This window comes from Capricornis sumatraensis, chromosome 5, assembly GCF_032405125.1.
Source record: "Capricornis sumatraensis isolate serow.1 chromosome 5, serow.2, whole genome shotgun sequence".
NCBI classification, from domain to species: domain Eukaryota; kingdom Metazoa; phylum Chordata; class Mammalia; order Artiodactyla; family Bovidae; genus Capricornis; species Capricornis sumatraensis.
In genome coordinates this window covers 60,971,964-60,994,442 of record NC_091073.1, presented here as the reverse complement: position 1 = coordinate 60,994,442, position 22,479 = coordinate 60,971,964, and the positions used below count along the sequence as shown (strand labels likewise).

General features: G+C 39.1%; 1 protein-coding gene across 2 annotated transcripts in view; it reads left to right on the top strand.

The window, feature by feature from the left end:
* Positions 1-22,479, top strand: part of ZNF277 (zinc finger protein 277) — a 134,308-nt gene that overhangs the window by 53,639 nt on the left and 58,190 nt on the right. For both annotated transcript variants that reach the window (XM_068973177.1, XM_068973176.1), the window contains exon 2: positions 17,267-17,468. In XM_068973177.1, the coding sequence (XP_068829278.1) occupies positions 17,267-17,468 (202 nt within the window). The remainder of the gene's footprint in view (positions 1-17,266; positions 17,469-22,479) is intronic.

Sequence of the window (22,479 nt, the reverse complement as noted above, 5' to 3'; positions counted from 1 at the left end):
ATAGAAATATATTAGTTCCATAATTCAGAAAAAATTATAATTCTATCAAAAACACTAATTATACTTGATAAGGAAATATCAGATAGGTATTTACAATTTTCTGCTTGCCAACCCGTTTGATTAAAATATTGACTAGAATATTAATTCCAAGGTAATTGCCTGTCAAATCAAATCAGTTAAATTAGGTTAAACCCAGCTTCTGTGGATGCACTGTGAAATCTCCACTGGACACCACTTGTTTAGAAAGCATAAGGTAGGCAAATAACCATCAGGTGTTTATGAGTCAGAATTTACCCTTCCTTCTTTTCCATCTTTTCCCTCCATGTGTGCATGCTACCTGCTAGGTCGCTTCAGTCATGTGACTCTGCGACCCTATGGACTGTAGCCAGCCAGGCTTCTCTGTCCATGGGATTCTCCAGGCAAGAATACTGGAGTGGACTGCCCTGCCCATCTCCAAGGGATCTCCCCGACCCAGGGATTGAACGCGCGTCTCCTGCGGCCCCTGTACTGCAGGCAGATTCTTTACCGCTTCAGTAAATAAGAGTATTCACCAGTTAGCTTTGTTTCTCCGTTCATGCCAAAAAGTCTTGTTCGTCAGTGTCTTTTGTTGTATTGGTCTTCTGACAGGATCATCAGCACTGTTTGAAATAGGTTATCCTGGTTAACTAAGTTTTCCATTAACTGAGGTGAAATTTTTAATACCTTTTTTATTTCCAGATTTATAGTCCCAAATCCCCCATGTCTGCCTCTTGCCTACTACTGCCTTCTACTGGTGGGAGGGAGATAAAGTTGAAGACATAATTCCTATTTGTTGCATTACTTAGAATGAAATATACACACACACCAGATCCTTAAATTCTACTTAGACACACACATGCACACACACACAGCCTTGAATTCTACTTGGAATCGCAGCACTTCTATCAAATAAAAACTTATAGTAGTTTTACACTGAAATACTCCCAAGGTGTCTTTGATAGTATACAGTCAGAGCAGTAGAGGATGTGAGATATCAGTGATGTGAGGCAGCATTTAAAATAATAACACAGAGTATGGCTTTTTAACCTTTCATTCCAACTCCTTTTGGATTTGAAATCTCTCCTTGCCAATAAAGTTTAGCATTAGAGAAAATACTTCTGTTGAGATGAATATACTTAACCATATATGTTTTAAAGTACATTTTTAACAGTAGAAATCTTGTCTGGCTTAAAATCTGCAAATAATCATTTATCATATTAATAAGAAAGGATTTGTTTTTATCCATTTACTTTCTCTTCCTAGGATTTATTTCCCTCTGAAATGTCACAAACTTATATTTCAAACAGCTGTTGCTTTCACATTATTGTTACTACTGCATTATTAAAGTAGACACTACTAATTCCTCTTTATGGAATGGATTAAGATAAGAATGAATCATGTATAAACCAGACAAGTAATCGATTGCCAAGAAAGCTGCCTGAGAAAGGAAACTTAATCACAGTTCACCACTCAGTAGTTTTGAAAGTACGAATTTGTATCATGGAAATGAGGTTCCAGCCAACATTTTAGATTCTGCCCAGCCTTCATAATTACAGGAATGCAAAGGGGCTTAATATCATCTCATGAGCTGAAATCAAGCCATTTCTGCAGCCTCTAATCTACTACCTGGTACAAGTCCTTTTGCCCCTTTGGTTAAGTTTATTCCTACATACTGTGTTCTTTTTGATGCTATTATAAATTGAATTGTTTGAATTTCCTTTTCAGAAAATTCATTGCTGGTATATAGAAGAAACACAACTGATTTTTGTATGTTGATTATGTGTTCTGCCACTTTGCTGAATTTGTTTATTAGTTCTAAGCAATTTTTTCTGTGTGTGTAACCTTTATAGTATTCTACATTCAAGATTATGTAATCTACAAACATAATTTCACTTCTTTTCTTATTTGGATGCCATTTTTGTTTCTTGTTTGTTTCTGGCCTCGTCTCTAGGACTTCCAGTATTATATTAAATATAAATGCCAAGAGTGGGCATCCTTAATTTGTTCCTCATCTTAGAGTGAAAGCATTGTTTTCACAATGATTATATATGATGTTCACTGTGAGCTTTTTATATATGGCCTTTATTGTGTTAAGGTAATCACCTTTTTTTTTAAAGGTAAGCTCCTTTTTCTAGTTTGTTGAGTGTTCTTATCATGAAAGGATGTTGAATTCTGTCAGTGCTTTTTTTCATCTATTGAAATGGTGCTGTGATTTAGAGCTTTCGTTCTGTTAATGTGGTATATACCACACTGACTGATTTTCATATGCTTAACCATTCTTGCATCCCAAGGATAAATTCCAATCAGTTATAATGTGTGATCCTTTTAATGTCCTCTTGAATTTGTCTTGCTAGTATTTTGTTGGGAATTTTTGCATCTTTACACATTAAGGATATTAGCCTGTAGTTTTCTTGTAATGTCTTTGTCTAGCTTTGGTATCAAAGTAATGCTGACCTCATAAAATGAGTTTGGGAGTGTTCCGTCCTCTTCAGTATTTTGGAGAAGTTTGAAGATGGCACTAATTCTGTAAATGTTTTATAGAATTCTTCTGTGAAGCTGTTTGTTCCTGAGCTTTTCTTTGTTTTTCCTTACCAATTCAATCTCCTTATAGTTATAGATTTTCTGCTGCTTCGTGATTCAGTTTTGGTACATTGTATGTTTCTAGGAATGTATTCATTTCTTCTAGGTTATCCAGTTTGTTGGAGTATAATTATTCATGGTACCCTCTAATGATCCTTTGTATTTCTGTGTTACCAGTTATAGTATCTCCCTCTTTCATTCCTGGTTTTGAGTTTATCTTTTCAAAACACCAACTCTTAATTTTGTTGACTTTTTTCTATATTTTTTCCTATTCTCTTAATCTCTATTCTCTATTTCATTTATTTCATTATTTCATTCATTTATTTCCCTTCTGTCCACTTGAAGCTTGGTTTGTTCTTCTTTGACTAGTTCCTTGAATGACAGCTTCTTTATGTGATATCTTCCTTTTAACATACATGTTTACCAATATAAACTTCCCTGTAAATACTGGTTTTGCTGCATCCCACACACGTTTGTATCTTGTGTTTTCATTTTGTTAGGACTTGCTTTGTGACCTAATACATTGTGTTACTTCCCTGATTAAAGACTTTCAGGATCTACTCACAACTTTAAAATTAAATATAACTCTTTGGCTTGGCATTAAGGTTCATCAGCACATGATCCACCTACTTTTGCAGGCTTTCTTAATGAGACTCAAGCACTAGTTGAACTATTTGGACTTTTAAACAACCTATGTGTACTTGCTGAAATTCTTTACCTTTGTCTATGAAGACACCCCTTTATTTCTCCAGATTTATTTTTTCATCCCTATCCTTAGCCCTTGATGTATATGATCAACTTCACTTATATTGTAATTGTTGTATAGTTGTCTCATTTTCTTTGGACTAACAACTTCTTCACAATAGGGGTTTTTACTAAAGATCTTTGTGTTTCTTATAGTATCTAGAACATGCCTTATGCATAATAGGCATTCAATTTTTAAATGGTAAGTTTAATCACAATTTTTCATCTCAGGTAGCAAGACTTAGTGACTGAGTAGAAGTGTGCTTGCTTTATTTCTTTCTTAATTTTGTCTGTCACAATCACATTTAGGAACTCATCAGATAGCATATTTTTATTTAAGAAATCTTCAGTGTTAAAATTTGGGGTAAATAAATGCATTCATAATCTCTCATTCTTTTGTATATTTTCTTTCAAACCTTGGAGTTGTGTTTGAGTGCATGTACATGTATGCTTGTATATGTGTGAGGAATTGTTTGCAATTCAGTGTGGATTAGGCTCTTTTCAGATAATATCAAACATGTTTGTCAGTATCTCTCCATTGTTTTCATAATTGCCAGTTAGCAAATTCATAGTGTTATGCGGCACAGATTTGCCATGTATTATGGAACAATTTCCATTTGGATGACATTTAGATTGTTTCTATTACTTTACTTTATAGATGATGCTGTAATAAAGTTTCCATAGCTTTTTGCCTGTTAAATTAGCTCCTTAAATTTTCAGGTATGGATTTATTAGGTTTAAGGGTTGAATGTGCTGTTAACTTGTTCATACCAGAGGACGGGGCAGACTTTCCACCGGTATCCGTGTGCGTGCTAATCCAGCGCAGCTTCATCAGCTGTCCCGGTGTGCTGCCGAGACTGTGACAGTGCCGGTTTACAGCCATCCCCACACATGCTCCCACTCTTAGTAGGAGTTTAATAAATTGATCTTTTAAATATTGGGCCTCATTAATTTACAAAATGAATTATTAGCCCCAGGGTAGTTAAATAAATATCTTAATTATACCTTTATTCTGAGCTTTATAGATTAATTATGGTTAAATCGTAGACCCCATCTTTGCAGTTTTCCAAATGGATCTGCAGGGGAGCCATTCGTAGAAATCAAAGAACTGACTTGTTTAGGAAGCAGAAGGCCATTTTGTAGTGTAATTTTACTTTCAAGAATTTAGAAATCAATAAACCTTGGAGTTTTAATTTTTTCAGAATAAAATCAACACATAACCAATGAATTGATTAGGCATTTAAATCCTCTGGAAAGATGTGGTTTCTTCAGATCAAAAGCTTAGAGAACAATCATGAAAATATTGTCCAGGCTTGTTAGAATATGTAGGTAAACTATAATCAAAGGCTTCCCAGGTGGCTAAGACAGTTCATAAACTGCCTGCAAATGTAGGAGACATGGGTTCAACCCCTGGGTCAGAAAGATTCCCTGGAGGAGGAAATAGCAACTCACCCCAGTATTCTTACCTGGACAGTATTCTTGTCCATGGAAATCCCATGGACAGAGGATCCTGGCAGGCTACAGTCCATGAGGTTGTAAAAGAGTTGGACATAACTGTGTGAGCACACATGCAAGCTATAATCAAATAAATTACACTAATAATAAAGAACAAATGTAAAGAAAATGTTTACATAGGAAACTAGGAGTTTATTTATAGCATTTTTAGGATTAAAACAGCAAAAGCAAAAAAAAAAAAACTTATTTCACTATTCCAGTTTTTATGCCCTTCTGGAACTAACACCCAAAAGAGATGTCCTTTTCATTATAGGGGACGGGAATGCAAAAGTAGGAAGTCAAGAAACACCTGGAGTAACAAGCAAATTTGGCCTTGGAGTACAGAATGAAGCAGGTCAAAGGCTAACAGGGTTTTGCCAAGAGAATGCACTGGTAATAGTAAACACCCTCTTCCAACAACAGAAGACTCGACACATGGACATCATCAGATGGTCAATACTGAAATCAGATTGATTATATTCTTTGCAGCCAAAGATGGAGAAGCTCTCCACAGTCAGCAAAAACAAGACCAGGAGCTGACTGTGGCTCAGATCATGAACACCTTACTGCCAAATTCAGACTTAAATTGAAGAAAGTGGGGAAAACCACTAGACCACGCAGGTATGACCTATCAAATCCCTTATGATTATACTGTGGAAGTGAGAAATAGATTTAAGGGATTAGATATGATAGAGAGAGCCTGAAGAACTATGGACGGAGGTTCATGACATTGTACAGGAGGCAGCGATCAAGACCATCCCCAAGAAAAAGACCTGCAAAAAGGCAAAACGGTTGTCTGAGGAGGGCTTATAAATAGCTGTGAAAAGAAGAGAAGCGAAAGGCAAAGGAGAAAAGGAAAGATATACTCATTTACATGCAGAGTTCCAAAGAATAGCAAGGAGAGATAAGAAGGCCTTCCTTAGTGATCAATGCAAAGAAATATAGGAAAACAATAGAAAGGGAAAGACTAGAAATCGCTTCAAGAAAATTAGAGATACCAAGGGAACATTTCATGCAAAGATGGGTACAATAAAGGACAGAAATGGTATGGACCTGATAGAAACAGAAGACATTAAGAAGAGGTGGCAAGAATACACAGAAGAACTATACAAAAATGATCTTCATGACCCAGATAATCACAATGGTGTGATCAGTCACCTAGAACCAGAAATCCTGGAATGCGAAGTCAAGTGGGCCTTAGGAACCATCACTATGAACAAAGCTAGTAGAGATGATGGGATTCCAGTTGAGCTATTTCAAATCCTAAAAGATGATGCTGTGAAAGTGCTGCACTCAATATACCAGCAAATCTGGAAAACTCAGCAGTGGCCACAGGACCGGGAAAGTCAGTTTTCATTCCAGTTCCAAAGAAAGGAAATGCCAAAGAATGCTCAGACTACCGCACAATTGCACTCATCTCACATGCTAGTAAAGTAATGCTCAAAATTCTCCAAGCCAGGCTTCAGCAATACGTTTACCATGAACTTCCAGATGTTCCAGCTGGTTTTAGAAAAAGCAGAGGAACCAGAGATCAAATTGCCAACATCTGCTGGATCATCGCAAGAGAGTTCCAGATAAACATCTATTTCTGCTTTATTGACTATGCCAAAGCCTTTGACTGTGTGGATCAAAATAAACTGTGGAAAATTCTGAAAGAGATGGGAATACCAGACCACGTGACCTGCCTCTTGAGAAATCTGTATGCAGGTCAGGAAGCAACAGTTAGAACTGGACATGGAATAACAGATGGGTTCCAAATCAGGAAAGGAGTACATCAAGGCTGTATATTGTCACCCTGCTTATTTAACTTATATACAGAGTACATCATGAGAAACACTGGGCTGGAAGAAGCACAAGCTGGAATCAAGACTGCTGGAGAAATATCAATAACCTCAGATAATCAGATGACACCACCCTTATGGCAGAAAGTGAAGAAGAACTGAAGAGCCTTTCGATGAAACTGAAAGAGGAGAGTGAAAAAGTTGGCTTAAAGTTCAACATTCAGAAAACGAAGATCATGGCATCAGGTCCCATCACTTCATGGGAAATAGATGGGGAAACAGTGGAAACAGACTTTATTTTTTGGGGCTCCAAAATCACTGCAGATGGTGATTGCAGCCATGAAATTAAAAGATGCTTACTTCTTGGAAGAAAAGTTACAACCAACCTAGATAGCATATTCAAAAGCAAAGACATTACTTTGCCAACAAAGGTCTGTCTAGTGAAAGCTATGGTTTTTCCAGTAAGTCATGCGTGGATGTGAGAGTTGGACTATAAAGAAAGCTGAGCGCCAAAGAATTGATGCTTTTGAACCATGGTTATAGAGAAGACTATTGAGAGTCCCTTCTTCTGCAAGGAGATCTAGCCCATTTATCCTAAATGAAATAAGTCCTGAATATTCATTGAAAGGACTGATGCTGAAGCTGAAGCTCCAATACTTTTACCACCTGATGTGAAGAACTGACTCATTGGAAAAGACCCTGATGCTGGGAAAGATTGAAGGTGGGAGGAGAAGGGGACGACAGAGTTGGATGGCATCACCGACTCAATGGACATGAGTTTGAGTAAACTCCAGGAGTTTGTGATGGACAGGGATGCCTGGCGTCCTGCAGTCTGTAGGGTTGCAGAGTCAGACACAACTGAGCAACTCAACTGAACTGAACTGATCAATTAATTAGATGATCATATGAGAGCAGGAGCTAAACCAGTTTTATCTGGATTGAGTATATCACCAAATTACTGCTTTTTGTTTGTTTGTTTTCAGTTTCACTAATGGTGTGGTGACAGTGGAGCTTCCCTGGTGGCTGTGATAGTAAAGAAGCTGCCTGCAATGCAGGAGACCTGGGTTCAATCCCTGGGTCAGGAAAATCCCCTGGTGAAGGGCATGACTACTTATAGTTTGCAACAGCAGGTTGCAGGGATTTCTGAAAGGGGAAATGATATGTGGGGTATACTGCAGGTCCTTACAAAGGAGTGCTGGAAAAGTTACCAATTATTTGTTGACTTGGGCTTTTATTCTTTCAGACTTAAGGCCAACAGAAACCTCAGTCATCTTATTTTTTCTTCACAGTACCAGCAGCCAACTATTTGTTTGGCAGTAATGATGTATTGTAAAGTCTAGGACTACCTCTCCTAGCACTTAGGTATGTTGTGAATTCATGACTGCTTTGTTCCCTGGATAGAACCTTGCCACTCAAAATGTGGTTTGTGGATGGATGAGTGGGGTGACATCATCTGGGAACTGAGATATGCAGAATTTTAAGCCTGTCTGCCTCCTGATTCTACTATGTTAATTCATGTCATCCAAGAAGCACACACCAAGATGGGATTTGACATCTTAAGAGATGTGTTAGGGAAGACGCCAGAGGGAAAAATGAGAAGTCGGTCTGACCTGCGTGAAGGGAAGAGCTAAGGGAGGATTATGTAGGATCTAAGGGTGCAGCACAGTACTAAGCAATTTTCCGGCAAGACAAGGGAGAGTCCTCCGGCCAGTGTTACATGTCTTGAAGTTCCATCTCTCACAGGAATGAGTCTGCCTTACTATTTCTGCTGCCTCCAGTCATTTACTGAGAGCACTGTATGGAAAGCTCTGCTTCAGTGGAAGTGGGGTTTCAGAGCACAGCACTGAGGCCTTCTTTCAATTACAGTCATACCAGCCAGAGATCTCAGTGGCACGTTTCCCTGGCCATGACACCTTCTGAATCAGGTGCATCAACAAAATCTCCAGGTGATATGTGCATGTTAAACTTTGAGAAGCACTATTCTAGAATACTAATTTGACACTTTGAGGATCTTACCCACAGTCAATAAAATTGTTTATGATCGGCATAACATCTCCTCAAAAATGTAGTTCTTTGGGGATAGTATTTTTCACAGTTCATTTGAACAGAGTTGCTGTTCAAAGTGAGAACTAGAGCAGATAATTTGTTGTTAATTTGTAACAAATGTGTGAAGCCAATTTGGGGCCAAAGCAGAATATCCAAGATGCTTTGCCTGCTTCCTGAAGGGAGCTAGATACACTTTACTTCCTCTGGCCTTTTAGAGTTCAAGGTTCTTGTAACAAAGAATTTTATATTTCTACTTCTGTTGTCTTTTTACCACTTGGTAAGATATAAATATGATTCTAATGGTGACTGCTGGAAATAAACTGTTAGGAAAATCTTATTGAGTTGCCTCTGCTGATACAGGGCTTAGTATTTGAGGGGCTCGTTCAACCATACTAATTTACATGAACTATTAATTTTTTTTTACAATATGCATTACTAATTTACATGAAAAATCAAGAGTACTTTTAAAATCCCTAATTAAAGCTAAAATACTTTTACTACACTCAATAGTATTTTTGGTGATCTTGGAATTCAGTGTAATTTTTATATCATTATTTATTAATTAGTAGTAGGCTGTTGCCCCAAGGGCCACAGCACTGAAGACCTGGCTATAAATAAAGTTAGACTACTCTGAATCTTGGGCAAAGAAAGTTCCTCTAAAGACAGACAGCCACAGGTGTTCCCTAAAATAGAATTCACCTAGAAATTGAGTTAAAGGTGTAAGTCTAGGTGTAAGAACCTCTGGTCCACTATTTATCAGCAAACACTTGTCAAATGTAATCTATGTTTCAGGCACTGTATAATTACATCAGAGACCTGGAAATCAGTAAGACTTAGTCCTTGACCTTGAATAATTCACAGAGTACCCTAGTGGCAGAAATATACCTGAAAACAATTAATTACAGCAGAGATATTTGCTGTTGTTGAGCGTGGAGAGAGGGAATCGGCCAAGCAGCTGGGGAGCTGGCAGACACAGAATGGTGCAAGTGCGTCACATGAGACACTGGTAAGAGCTGTCTCTGTCCACCAGGCCTGTCGGGAATATCTAAATTCTGAGCAGATCGCCTGAGCTATCTACACCTCAACTGATTACCATCCCTCTCACAAAGTGGGGCTTCCATGTGGCTCAGCTGGTAAAGACTCCACCTGCAATGCAGGAGACCGGGGTTCGATCCTTGGGTTGGGAAGATCCCCGAGAGAAGGGAAAGGCTACCCACTCCAGTGTTCTGGCCCTGGAATTCCATGGACTATGGAGAGAGTCGGACACGACTGAGCGACTTTCACTTTTCAGTAAATAAAAATCCTGTTTCTTTATATGTATTCATAGAATTGTGACTGGTACCCCTAGTCATACAGTCTTTTCAGACAGAAACCTGAGAGGCTTCCTCACGTCCTTCTCCTTTACTCCCCGTGGCCAACATTAATCAGGAACTCTCAGTTTAATCTTCAGAGCCTCTTCTCTGTTCCTCCCTTCTGAGCACTGCCAACACTGCTGCCTCAGACAAGCTCTTAAACTTGAACATCTGCAATAGTCTTCCCACTGGTTAGTCTCCCCCATCTTCAGACATGACCTCTTTCCAATCCATTCTCCCCATATCAGTTTAAAACAGGAGTGGCCCTTCTTCCTGTAGGAAAAGGCCTAAACTCCTTAAGGAGTTAGGTATAGGTTGAGAGATCAAAACAAGATCTTAATGACCCACATACCCACAGTGGTGTGGTTACTCACCTAGAGCCAGACATCCTGGAGTGTGAAATCAAATGGGCCTTAAGAAGCATCACTATGAACAAAGCTAGTGGAGGTGATGGAATTCCAGTGGGGCTATTTCAAATCCTAAAAGATGATGCTGTGCAAGTGCTGCCCTCAATATGCCAGCAAATTTGGAAAACTCACCAGTGGCCACAGGACTGGGAAAGGTCAGTTTTCATTCCAATCCCAAAGAAAGGCAATGCCAAGGCATGTTCAAACTACTGCACAGTTGACTTATTTCACATGCTAGCAATGTCATGCTCAAAATTCTTCAAGCTACTCTTCAACAGTACGTGAACCAAGAACTTCCAGATGTTCAAGCTGGATTTAGAAAAGGCAGAGGAACCAGAGATCAAATTGTCAACATCCGTTGGATCATAGAAAAAGCCAACACATTAGAAAAGTCCCTGATGCTGGGAAAGACAGAAGGCAGGAGCAGAAGGGGATGAGAGAGGATGAGGTGATTGGATGGCATCACCAACTCAATGGACATGAGTTTCAGCAAGCTCCAGGAGTTGGTGAAGGACAGGGAAACCTAGACGTGCTGCAGTCCATGGGGTCGCAGAGTCAGATGCAACAGAACAACATAGGTTGAGAGTGCTACTAATGCTTGAGAGCCAAACTGCTTGGATTCAAATCCTGGCTCTACCACTTACTAGCTGTCTAGGGCAAGTCACTTGGCCTCTCAGTGACTAAGTTTCCTCAACTGTAGTATAGATGTAGAAACTGACTCTCTGTCATAGGATTATTGAGGGAGTTAATTAACTCAATACTGTACCTATAAAGTGCTTAACAGTGCCTGGCACAAAGTCAATACACTGCTTGATGGTGGGTACTCATGGCCGGATAATAGTACACAGAGTATGTGCCAGGTAAATAAAGATGACCAGTACTCTCCTTGTCGTCCAGAGACTAACAATCTGAAGGCAAACAAATTAGGTCTTATGATCAATGCTGTTAGAATTTGAGCACAATGCTAATGATCAGGGAATAAGGAGAAATTTATTAACTCTTGTAATCTAAAATTGTTCTGTTAAATTTTTTTTGTTTTCTGGAAACATAGTAACTCAACTTCCCAAATACAACTTCAGTTCAGTTTAGTTCAGTTCAGTCGCTCAGTCGTGTCCAACTCTTTGAGACCCCATGAATTGCAGCACGCCAGTCCTCCCTGTCCATCACCAACTCCAGGAGTTCACCCAAACTCACGTCCATTGAGTCAGTGATGCCATCCAGCCATCTCATCCTCTGTCGTCCCCTTCTCCTCCTGCCCCCAATCCCTCCCAGCATCAGAGTCTTTTCCAATGAGTCAACTCTTCGCATGAGCTGGCCAAAGTACTGGAGTTTCAGCTTTAGCATCATTCCTTCCAAAGAACACCCAGGACTGATCTCCTTCAGAATGGAGTGTCTCTCAAACCACACGTTCCTCATACCTAAAATTTGAAGACTCATGATTTTGTTCCTGTATACCCTTACAGTGACAGTAAGCAATCGGTTCTAGTATGTGTGAACATTTAGGTCCATTGACGAATAGTTTGAAAAAAAGAGAAACTGGCATTGAACACATATACAAAAGGGAAGACACATGATCCACAGACGAACAGTAGAGAGTTTGCAATAAAACCTCAGGAAATAGTAACAGTGGTAGAGATAACCACCACTGTAGTTATCTGTAGTTAACTGTAGAGATGACTGGTTGAAAAAGACCCTGATGCTGGGAAAGACTGAAGGCAGAAGGAGAAGGGAACAACAGAGGATAAGATGGTTAGATGGCATCACCGACTCGACGGACATGAGTTTGAGCAAGCTCTGGGAGTTGGTGATGGACAGGGAAACCTGGCATGCTACAGTCCATGGGGTCATGAAGAGTTGGACCAGACTGAGCAACTGAACTGAACTGAGTGATAACTGTACCCACTGGTTTTTGAAGTATGTGGACTGCTGGTTTGAGAGTTGCTGGTGGAGGTGATATGAGAGATTGCAGGACACTGGCAGAATATATGTAAATTCAGTATGTCTTATAAGTACATATGAATTAAAAACTGAACACAGAGTTTAAAGAAGAAATACAGATTGAAGAATTGTCTTTTGATGTTGGAGGCAGAAGAATGTAGTGTTTGAATTTGGGTTCAAATTACTAGTTCAGTTCAGTCACTCAGTCATATCTGACTGACCATTTGGACTGCAGCAAACCAGGCATTGCTGTCCATCACAAACTCCTGGAGTTTACTCAAACTCATGTCCATTGAGTCAGTGATGCCATCCAACCATCTCATCCTCTGTCATCCCCTTCTCCTCCCGCCTTCAGTCTTTCCCAGGATCAGGGTCTTTTCCAGTGAGTCAGCTCTTCACATCAGGTGGCCAAAGTATTGGAGTTTCAGCTTCAACATTAGTCTTTCCAATGAACACTCAGGACTGATCTTTAGGATGTACTGGTTGGATCTCCTTGCAGTCCAAGGGAATCTCAAGAGTTTTCTCCAACACCACAGCTGAAAAGCACCAATTCTTCTGTGCTCAGCTTTCTTTATAGTCCAACTCTCACATCCAAACGTAACTACTGGAAAAACCATAGCTTTGACTAGACTGACCTTTGTTGGCAAAGTAATGCCTCTGCTTTTTAATATACTGTCTAAGTTGGTCATAGCTTTCCTTCCAAAGAGCAAGCGTCTTTTAATTTCATGGCTGAAGTCACCATCTGCAGTGATTTTAGAGCCCTCAAAAGTAAAGTCTGCCACTGTTTCCACTGTTTCTCCATCTATTTGCCACGAAGTGATGGGACTAGATGCCATGATCTTAGTTTTCTGAATGTTGAGCTTTAAGCCAACTTTTTCACTCTCCTCTTTCACTTTCATCAAGAGATTCTTCAGTTCTTTGCTTTCTTCCATAAAGATGGTGTCAGCAGCATATCTGAAGTTACTGATATTTCTCCAGCAATCTTGATTCCAGCTTGTGCTTAATCCAGCCCAGTGTTTCTTATGATGTATTCTGCTGCTGCTGCTGCTGCTAAGTTGCTTCAGTTGTGTCTGACTCCATGTGACCCCATAGATGGCAGCCCACCAGGCTCCCCTGTCCCTGTGATTCTCCAGGCAAGAACACTGGAGTGGGTTGCCATTTCCTTCTCCAATGAATGAAAATGAAAAGTGAAAGTGAAGTCGTAGTCGTGTCCGACTCTTAGTGACCCCATGGACTGCAGCCCACCAGGCTCCTCCATCCTTGGGACTTTCCAGGCAAGAGTACTCTGCATATACGTTAAATAAGCAGAGTGACCATATACAACCTTGACGTACTCCTTTTCCTGTTTGGAACCAGTCTGTTGTTCCATGTCCAGTTCTAATTGTGCTTCCTGACCTGCATACAGATTTCTCAAGAGGCAGGTCAGGTGGTCTGGTATTCTGATCTCTTTCAGAATTTTCCACAGTTTAGTTAAAGGTTTTGGCGTAATCAATAAAGCAGAAGTAGATGTTTTTTCTGGAACTCTCTTGCTTTTTCCCTGATACAGCAGATGTTGGCAATTTGATCTCTGGTTCCTGTGCCTTTTTAAAACCAGTTTGAACATCAGGAAGTCCATGGTTCATGTATTGCTGAAGCCTGGCTTGGAGAAGTTTGAGCATTACTTTACTAGTGTGTGAGATGAGTGCAATTGTGAGGTAGTTTGAGCATTCTTTGGCATTGCCTTTCTTTGGGATTAGAATGAAAACTGACCTTTTCCAGTCCTGTGGCCACTGGTGAGTTTTCCAAATTTGCTGGCATATTGAGGGCAGCACTTGCACAGCATCATCTTTTAGGATTTGAAATAGCCCCACTGGAATTCCATCACCTCCACTAGCTTTGTTCATAGTGATGCTTCTTAAGGCCCATTTGATTTCACACTCCAGGATGTCTGGCTCTAGGTGAGTAACCAGACCACTGTGGGTATGTGGGTCATTAAGATCTTGTTTTGATCTCTCAACCTATACCTAACTCCTTAAGGAGTTTAGGCCTTTTCCTACAGGAAGAAGGGCCACTCCTGTTTTAAACTGATATGGGGAGAATGGATTGGAAAGAGGTCATGTCTGAAGATGGGGGAGACTAACCAGTGGGAAGACTATTGCAGATGTTCAAGTTTAAGAGCTTGTCTGAGGCAGCAGTGTTGGCAGTGCTCAGAAGGGAGGAGCAGAGAAGAGGCTCTGAAGATTAAACAGAGTTCCTGATTAATGTTGGCCACGGGGAGTAAAGGAGAAGGACGTGAGGAAGCCTCTCAGGTTTCTGTCTGAAAAGACTGTATGACTAGGGGTACCAGTCACAATTCTATGAATACATGTAAAGAATACATGTACAGTTCTTCTGTGTGTTCTTGCCACTTCTTTTTAATATCTTCTGCTTCCGTTAGTTAGGTACATACCATTTTTGTCCTTTATTGTGCCCATCTTTGCATGAAAGGCCTTCCCTGGTGGCTCAGAGGTTAAAGTGTCTGCCTGCAATGCAGGAGACCTGGGTTCAATCCCTGGGTCGGGAAGATCCCCTGGAGAAGGAAATGGCAACCCACTACAGAATTTTTGCCTGGAGAACCCCATGGACGGAGGAGCCTGGTGGGCTACAGTCCACAGGGTCGCAAAGAGTCGGACACAACTGACCGACTTCACTTTTACTTTCACTTTCACTTTGCATGTAATGTTCCCTTAGTATCTCTAATTTTCTTGAAGAGATCTCTAGTCTTTCCCATTCTATTGTTTTTCTCTATTTTCTTTGCACTGATCACTGAGGAAGGCTTTCTTATCTCTCCTTGCTATTCTTTGGAGCTCTGCATTCAAATGGGTATATCTTTCCTTTTCTCCTTGGCTTTTCACTTGTCTTTTCACAGCTATTTGTAAGACTTAGACCTAACACTGTGATTTGGGGAAATTACTTAATTTTTTAAGTCTCAGTTCTCATCTGAAAGATGGGGGTTGTGATAATACTAATCCAACAAGGAAGTTAGGATTCAGAAAGTTCTCTAAACACTTTGCTGGTAATTTACAAATAGCAAACATCTAGTAAGATTAGTTCTTGCTGTTGGTGGCGATTATTAATATATTGTTTCTTTTCTTTAGTCAAGATAAGTGAATTTACAGATATTTCAGTCAAATTTAGGAGAAGAGCATCTTCTTAGCTGGCAGGTTATTGCCTACTTAGAATATGCTGCCTTTTGTTATCTTATTCTAGGGAACGTAAAATATTGTAGCGTTTCATAAGTATATCCCCATCTCTTTCCTCACCTATTTTTCATGTGCAGGTTTAAGTTCCTATAGAATTTATCATGTAACTGAAAAATATATTCTACAACTAAGGAGCTATAGAGTTCCAGAAATCCTTGATTTCATTACCTGATTTATGAATGTAATTGGTAACATGCCAATTTTACTAATAATGCTTTTAAAGTGCTGAAACGTTTTTCATATTCTCCCTATTGTCATGTGTATGCTGTTTTCTCTTTCTTGATATTTAATAATTTTTTGTAACTAAGATAAACAGTTTGATTTAGCATCCTCTATTATGAGTGATGTGTTAGAGGACATTCCTTACGGGACACTTTCCCGAAGCTCACTTAAACTCCTCTGTCCCATGCTCCCATAAGCCCTGTACATTCCCTACTTCCCTCCCTCCCTGCCTCTTCTCTCTCCCTCCCTGTCTCCCCATCTCTCTCTTTCCCCTTCTCTCTCTCTATCCTTTTAACTTTTCTGCCCTTTAGCCTTGATAGTAAGAATAGTATCATGCAGCATCAAACAGGAAACAGCCAGCACTCAGTAGATACTCAGCTAGGTTTTGTTGTTGTTGTCTCTTGCATCATTTATCCAGTTCTGAGACCGGGGTCAGCAGTGTACCAGTAACTTATTCAATTAGTTATTCATTTTAAAAGGCCTCTAGGAATATAAAAAATAAATAAAATTTAACATAGAATTAAATAGTAACCTAATTCCAGAGACTGCTGTCTGTGAAATAGCTGTCTTTCTAAAGTTTTCTGCCCTTCTTCAAATGCCAAATGCCTTTCACTAGTTACCTGGTTGCTAACTACACGGTAGTGTGCCTACAGTGCCAGGTTCAGTCTAGAAGACTGAAGAGAAATCGTGATAAAACTGTCTCTCATTCAAGGCCTTTAATTCAGAGCTGCAGATCTTAAAGCCTCAACTCTTAAAGATTCTGTAGGTGATGTTAGGGAAGGGAATAGTGTAGACATGAAAAAGTTTCATCATGTATGTCTAGTGATTGAGCATTCATCTCTTTGTTCACAAGAACTTGAATTATGATACACAACCGTGTAATAAGCAAATGATAGACATAAATCAAATCACAAATTGCCACCTGGGCCACCCAGCACATGCTGTGTCAACCCAACGTGAGACTTACCTTCTTCTCACATGACAAATAGAGACAGGAAAAAGTTTGCAGGTGCAACAAGAATCAGCTAAAAAGATTGTCCTGCATCACCTGTAGCCTCAGTGTATACCATTTACCTCCCAGTGTCATCACTCTTGGCCTAGGTCACATTTGAGACTTAGAACCTTAACCCAGCGTGCTGCAGCCTCCCCCCTGCCCCGAGTTCCCCTAGAGTTGCTGCCATTGGCCACTGTCCAAGAATGAGGTTGCACAGCTGTCCTTACAAATGAGTTTCCCCCATTCAAGCCAGCAAATGGGGAGTTTGAGCTGCTTTGTAACACTCGTTGCCTCTGGGTTGCAGAAGCTATTTAAGATGTAATAAAGTATCTTGCTCTCTGGTACTGTGTATTTTCTTTTTGAAATTATGTAAACATCTTTAGGATCCTTTTAATGCAGGAGGCGAGAAATCATCCTTATAAAGGGAGTTGATTTCAGCTTTTTTCCTCTTTCTTTTTGTCTCTCCCAGACACTAAGGATTATATCCTGGAGCCGCTTTCTCTGCCAGAAAGTCCAGGTGGCACCACCAGCTTAGAAGGTTCTCCATCTGTGCCTTGTATTTTCTGTGAAGAACATTTTCCTGTGGTTGAACAAGACAAACTTCTGAAGCACATGATTATTGAACATAAGATTGTCATAGCTGATGTCAAGTTGGTTGCTGATTTCCAAAGGTAAATTTTGTTTTCATCCATTGAAGAATTAGGTTTACTGTTTCATAGTGGAAAGGTATAACTTAATTATTCCTGTAGAAATATGAAAATTCATACTCTTTTTCAGGTTTCAACTTAGCCTTTTTTCAACTTTGAGCTTATTTGTATTCTTGAGCAAGTTTTATTTCAAAATGTTACATACTGTTGTATTTCTACAAATTCTGGAAGCAGATCAACTTTCTAAAGAGTTGATAATACTCCCTTTACCACATCTCATGAAATTTTTGGCATTGTTGGTCTCTATCAGATTGATGTCCTTTTTATATTTCAGGATACACACATTCTCCAGCTAAGTGAGTTCTTCCTGACAGCCCAGAATAAACTTGGTAAAAAAAAAAAAATTTTTTTTAAGCCACCCAAAGGGAGGTTTGGGGGAAAGAGGATCTTGGATCTTAACTGTTATGATAAAGTTGAAAATCAGAAAAAGACTGAGTCTTTGAATAACCCAGAGGGGTATAAGGGGTATAAATGGAGACAGCAGCTAAGATCAGTGACTGAGGTGCTCAGAGGAAGAGGGTGAGGAAGATGAAGAGAAGATAGGTGTGAGTGGTTGAGTAACTGCCAACACTGGACCTGGTGAGACATGTAGGAACCTAACCGGTATAGCCGGATCCTGAAGGGAGCTGGACTTGCTAATTCTAGACTGATTCTCAGAAGTGATTGTCTAAGAGACATGCCTTCTCTTAAGCAGGTGTAATGGAGTAGTTATGTATAGGTCATTATTAGTTGAAAACACCATGCAAACAATATAGTGGTAGTTAACTAGCTTAGTATAGTTACTGAAAGCACACATTTTGGTGTATCTGGTAAAGTACCATTTTGAGATGTTCTGCATTGATTTCCCTGCAGAACATTAGAGTAGCCCAGATATTGTAATATCCTTGCATCTAAATTCTGTATCTGCCAGACTGCATTATTCTTAGCAAGCGACTTCTTTCTTAGAATGGGTTTTGCAAAGAGCAAGCTGTATTATTAAGAGTGGACTGTGAAACCCAGTAGGCCTAGGATTGAATGCAGACTCAGTGACTTTCTTACCATATGACTCCCAGCAAGCTACTTACTTCTCTAAGCATCAATTTTCTTATCTATAAGATGGGGGTAACACCAGCCCTCATAAGATTGTTGAGCTTTATATAAAAACAGGGTATGTGTAGCACCAACTAGTATCTGATATCTTTCATACCCAATAAACAGCCAAATTTTTAATTATATTTTGATTACAAAAGATATATTTGAAGTCTTAGTTTTCGGCAGCTAGAGCTTAAGTTTTCAATAGGCATTTGTTGCTGACCTGAAGATCTAATTGTGGTTTGTAAAATTTGTTTTGAGAAATATTCATTTCAGATTCTAAGTACTCTAAACTTCTAGAGTAACAGTTTGTTTTTTAAGGACAAATAACCACAGTGCCCACAGGGGTAATATTAGCTATTCTGTAGCCTTTTTGTCCTTCTCAACTGCGTAGCACCTGTTCTGAATGTCTGCTGTGTGCCTCCTGTGTGGTGGCTGCTTTTATCCACTTAGCATTGCCACTCAGCATTTGAGTAGACTTGGGGCTGTATGCTTAGGGGCATAGAAAGTTATATGAGCAATATATGTCACCAACTCCTAGAATGAGTTTTTTTTTTTGGCCCCACCATGAAACACTTGTGGGAATCTTAGTTCCCTGACTAGAGGTCAAACCTGGGCCCCTTGCAGTGGGAGCATACAGTCCTAACCACTAAACCAGCAAGGAATTTCCTAGAATAAACTGATTTTTACAGGTTTCAATGGAAAAACTGTGCTTCTCATTCTCATCCATTGTTCTTTGTTTTCAATTAAAATATTTGTATGTGTATGTATGTATGTATACACGTGTGTGTATATGTGTGTTTTGGGAGTTTTCTCTGACATGATACAAAGTTACATGTAGTCAGATCTGTTGATTTTGCTTTAGACACTTCTTAAGCTAGAGAGCTTTGAATTGTTTACATATTCAAATAACCATTGATAGGCATATAAGCTAAGTTATGCTTTTCTAAATTTTGTATCACTTGGCTTTTCTTTGATGTAAAACTATATTTCTTTACTCTTTTTTGTGATATAAATGCAAATTCTCCCTCAGAAATTGCAGGAAAATGTGATGATCAACCAGTGATAATTGAGTAATGTTGAATTTTTCTTTCTTTTCTAAAATCTGTAAGGAATGTCTGAATCAGTTTGTATTTTATCCTTTGTACTTATGTAAGATAGCTGAGTGGCTATATTTGTTCTAATCAGTCTCTCTTTTTATCATTGTCAATCTCATCTGTATGTGGGCAGGAAAATCAAATCATTTGCTAGGTCTCAGGGCTTAAGAGTTGATCAAATGTTAAGATCAATCACATTCTGAATGCAACCATGTAATAAAATGGATGCTTTAATTGAAAAAGATGTTTGATAGAAGCGCTTTCTAAATAAAATGTGTAGTTAGTGTGTACTTTAAATTTGGAAATCTAGATTTTCCTTGTCAACTGTCCTAATTAAATTAGTTTCATTCTCAGAAAGTAAAAACATGATTAATTCAAATTGACCAGGAATGTATATGAATAAACTTTAATACCTTTTAAAATATTCAATCTCCTTTAAGTATTACCTGCCTGCTGTTTAAGTAAACTAAAAATTCCTCTCCAAAACAGTACAAGCATTGACTACTATGATCAGAATTAAACTGGAATCTTCTCAGCATTATATGACTTTTTCTCAACAGTTATTGAGGGGAGGAAGGGACAGTGAGAAGTTCAATTGGCATGAATTAATTCACTCAGAACTGCTTTATAGGTTGAATAATTATTATATGTAATAATTATTATATATGCTTCCCAGAGAAGAGTTGTTGCTTCTGAGTACAATAAGTAATAAAGATGATAAATAATAGATAAGAGATGCACTTACCTCATCCTTTGTAAGAAATAAGCTCTAAAGTTTCATGTGGAATATATTTAACATTTTCTTTATTGGAACAAAGTAACAGTAAAACTTTCCAAGAGCAAATAAACAAAATCTCTCCTTTGATCCATTTATTAACATAGCTATTTATATAAGCTATTTGCTAGCTTTATGCAGTAGATAAAATTTTTCCAGAAGAAAAATGTCAACTCCTAATTCTTTGCTCCTTTCTATATTAGATTCCGCTCATTCCATGCTGCTTAATTAACAGCTATATCTCAAAGCTTCATGCTTCTGTCAGTATCACACCAGTTACAACGGGGAGTTGGACAGGGAAGATGATATTACTACAAAGATTTCTGGTTGGACGTGATTAAAATTCTTTGAAAGAAAGTATTTGCTGATGACCAAATAATTACTTTTATGACTTTTTAATAAAATATGAAATGCTGTGATAACTATCCTCCACATATTATTTCTTGGCTTCCTTAATGTATTGGGTGGCTGCAGCTGTAGCTTTAAGTAAACTAAAGAAGTAGGGAAAAAATGAAGAAGTACTAAATGATTTCTTAACATGGAACAATAAGTTTTAGTGGGTAGGAAAATGCCAGAAATGCATGTGTTGAACATCTGCTATCTTTAAGACATCTCTCGGTTGAATACAATTTATCTGAATGTTTGTACCAACCACAAGGAAAATGGGTATATTGACACTTCCTAATTGTGTGGTAAACTAAAAGTACTATTATGTGATAACTGTGATGCATCTTAAATCTAGACTTAGGTCAAAATTTTGTTTTAGTTCAGATCTATTCATTTAGTATACCATAAGGTATGATAATGTATTTAACATATATGGTAGTTATGATAATATTTCGCTTTTGTAGCATGATTGTTTTCATTTGATGTTGGTGTCACCCAACCTTTGGTCAGGAGGAGACGACTCAAATGACAACTTTGTGTCTATTGGACTGACCTCTTACCTGCATTATTCTCTTTTCCTCAGAAACTGCCTAACGACATCTCAGAGATGTTCCTAGAGATGGTGTCTAAAAAACATCTTTTCCAGAATTCATAACTACTTGTTCATGGAGCGATAAAATAACTTTTAATGAATGTAAAGGCCTCTACACTGTGAGCATATAACAACATTTTCTCTCCCTTCACCCCATGGGAAGCCTTAACAATTTGAGGAGCATAGCTGAGGTTCTGTCAGACAGGCTCTCGCCATGATTTTAAGTCAGCTGTTAGTTATCATGCCCTTCGTGCCTACCACATTGAGGTAAACAGTGATACAAAACACATATGTGACACGAACCTTCTCTTAAAAGACCATGGAGAATAGGAGTGAACATGGAAGTCCTTGGAGACTCGGAGCCATTGATTTTTGGAATCAGGACTTCAGAAGAATTAGTGCCACTGTAGGGTCTCTCTCGGGGTCTTCCCTGGTGGCTCAGTGGGTAAAGAATCTGCCTGCAGTGCAGCAGACCTGGGTTCAATCCCTGGGTTCAGAAGATCCTCTGGAGAAGGAAATGGCAGCTCACTCCAGTATTCTTGCCTGGAAAATCTCTTGGCCAGAGGAGCCTGGCAGGCTACAGTCCATGGGGTCGCAAGGAGTCAGACACGGCTGAGTGACTTTCACTTCATTTCAGAGTCTCTCTTGCCTAGTCAAGCAGTTCCACTTCCACAGCCCCAGACAGCCTATGTCAGCTTTCAATACCTACACAGGAGGTTAGGAGCAGTTCAGATTAAGAGCTGCTTTTAGGTAGTATGCTTTTCAGAAAGGGAAGACCTTCCCTCTCCCTTCAGTCTTCATTTCTGTACTTTGGTTTTGCCCTGTCAAAAACTGTTTTCCATGGGCTCTAAGGAAGTTGAGTCTCTCCATGGTCTCTGAGGAAACTCTTCAACTATCCTTTACAACTATTAATATAATCCTAAAGGCTTTCTCCTGCTTCTTTCTTGTTCTGAGGTTCTTATGTAGATTGGCCCTCAAGTGACACGAGAGACATGATGTTGTAGAAGACTTAAGATTTGGAGACAACAGATCCCAATTTGAAAGGTCACGATT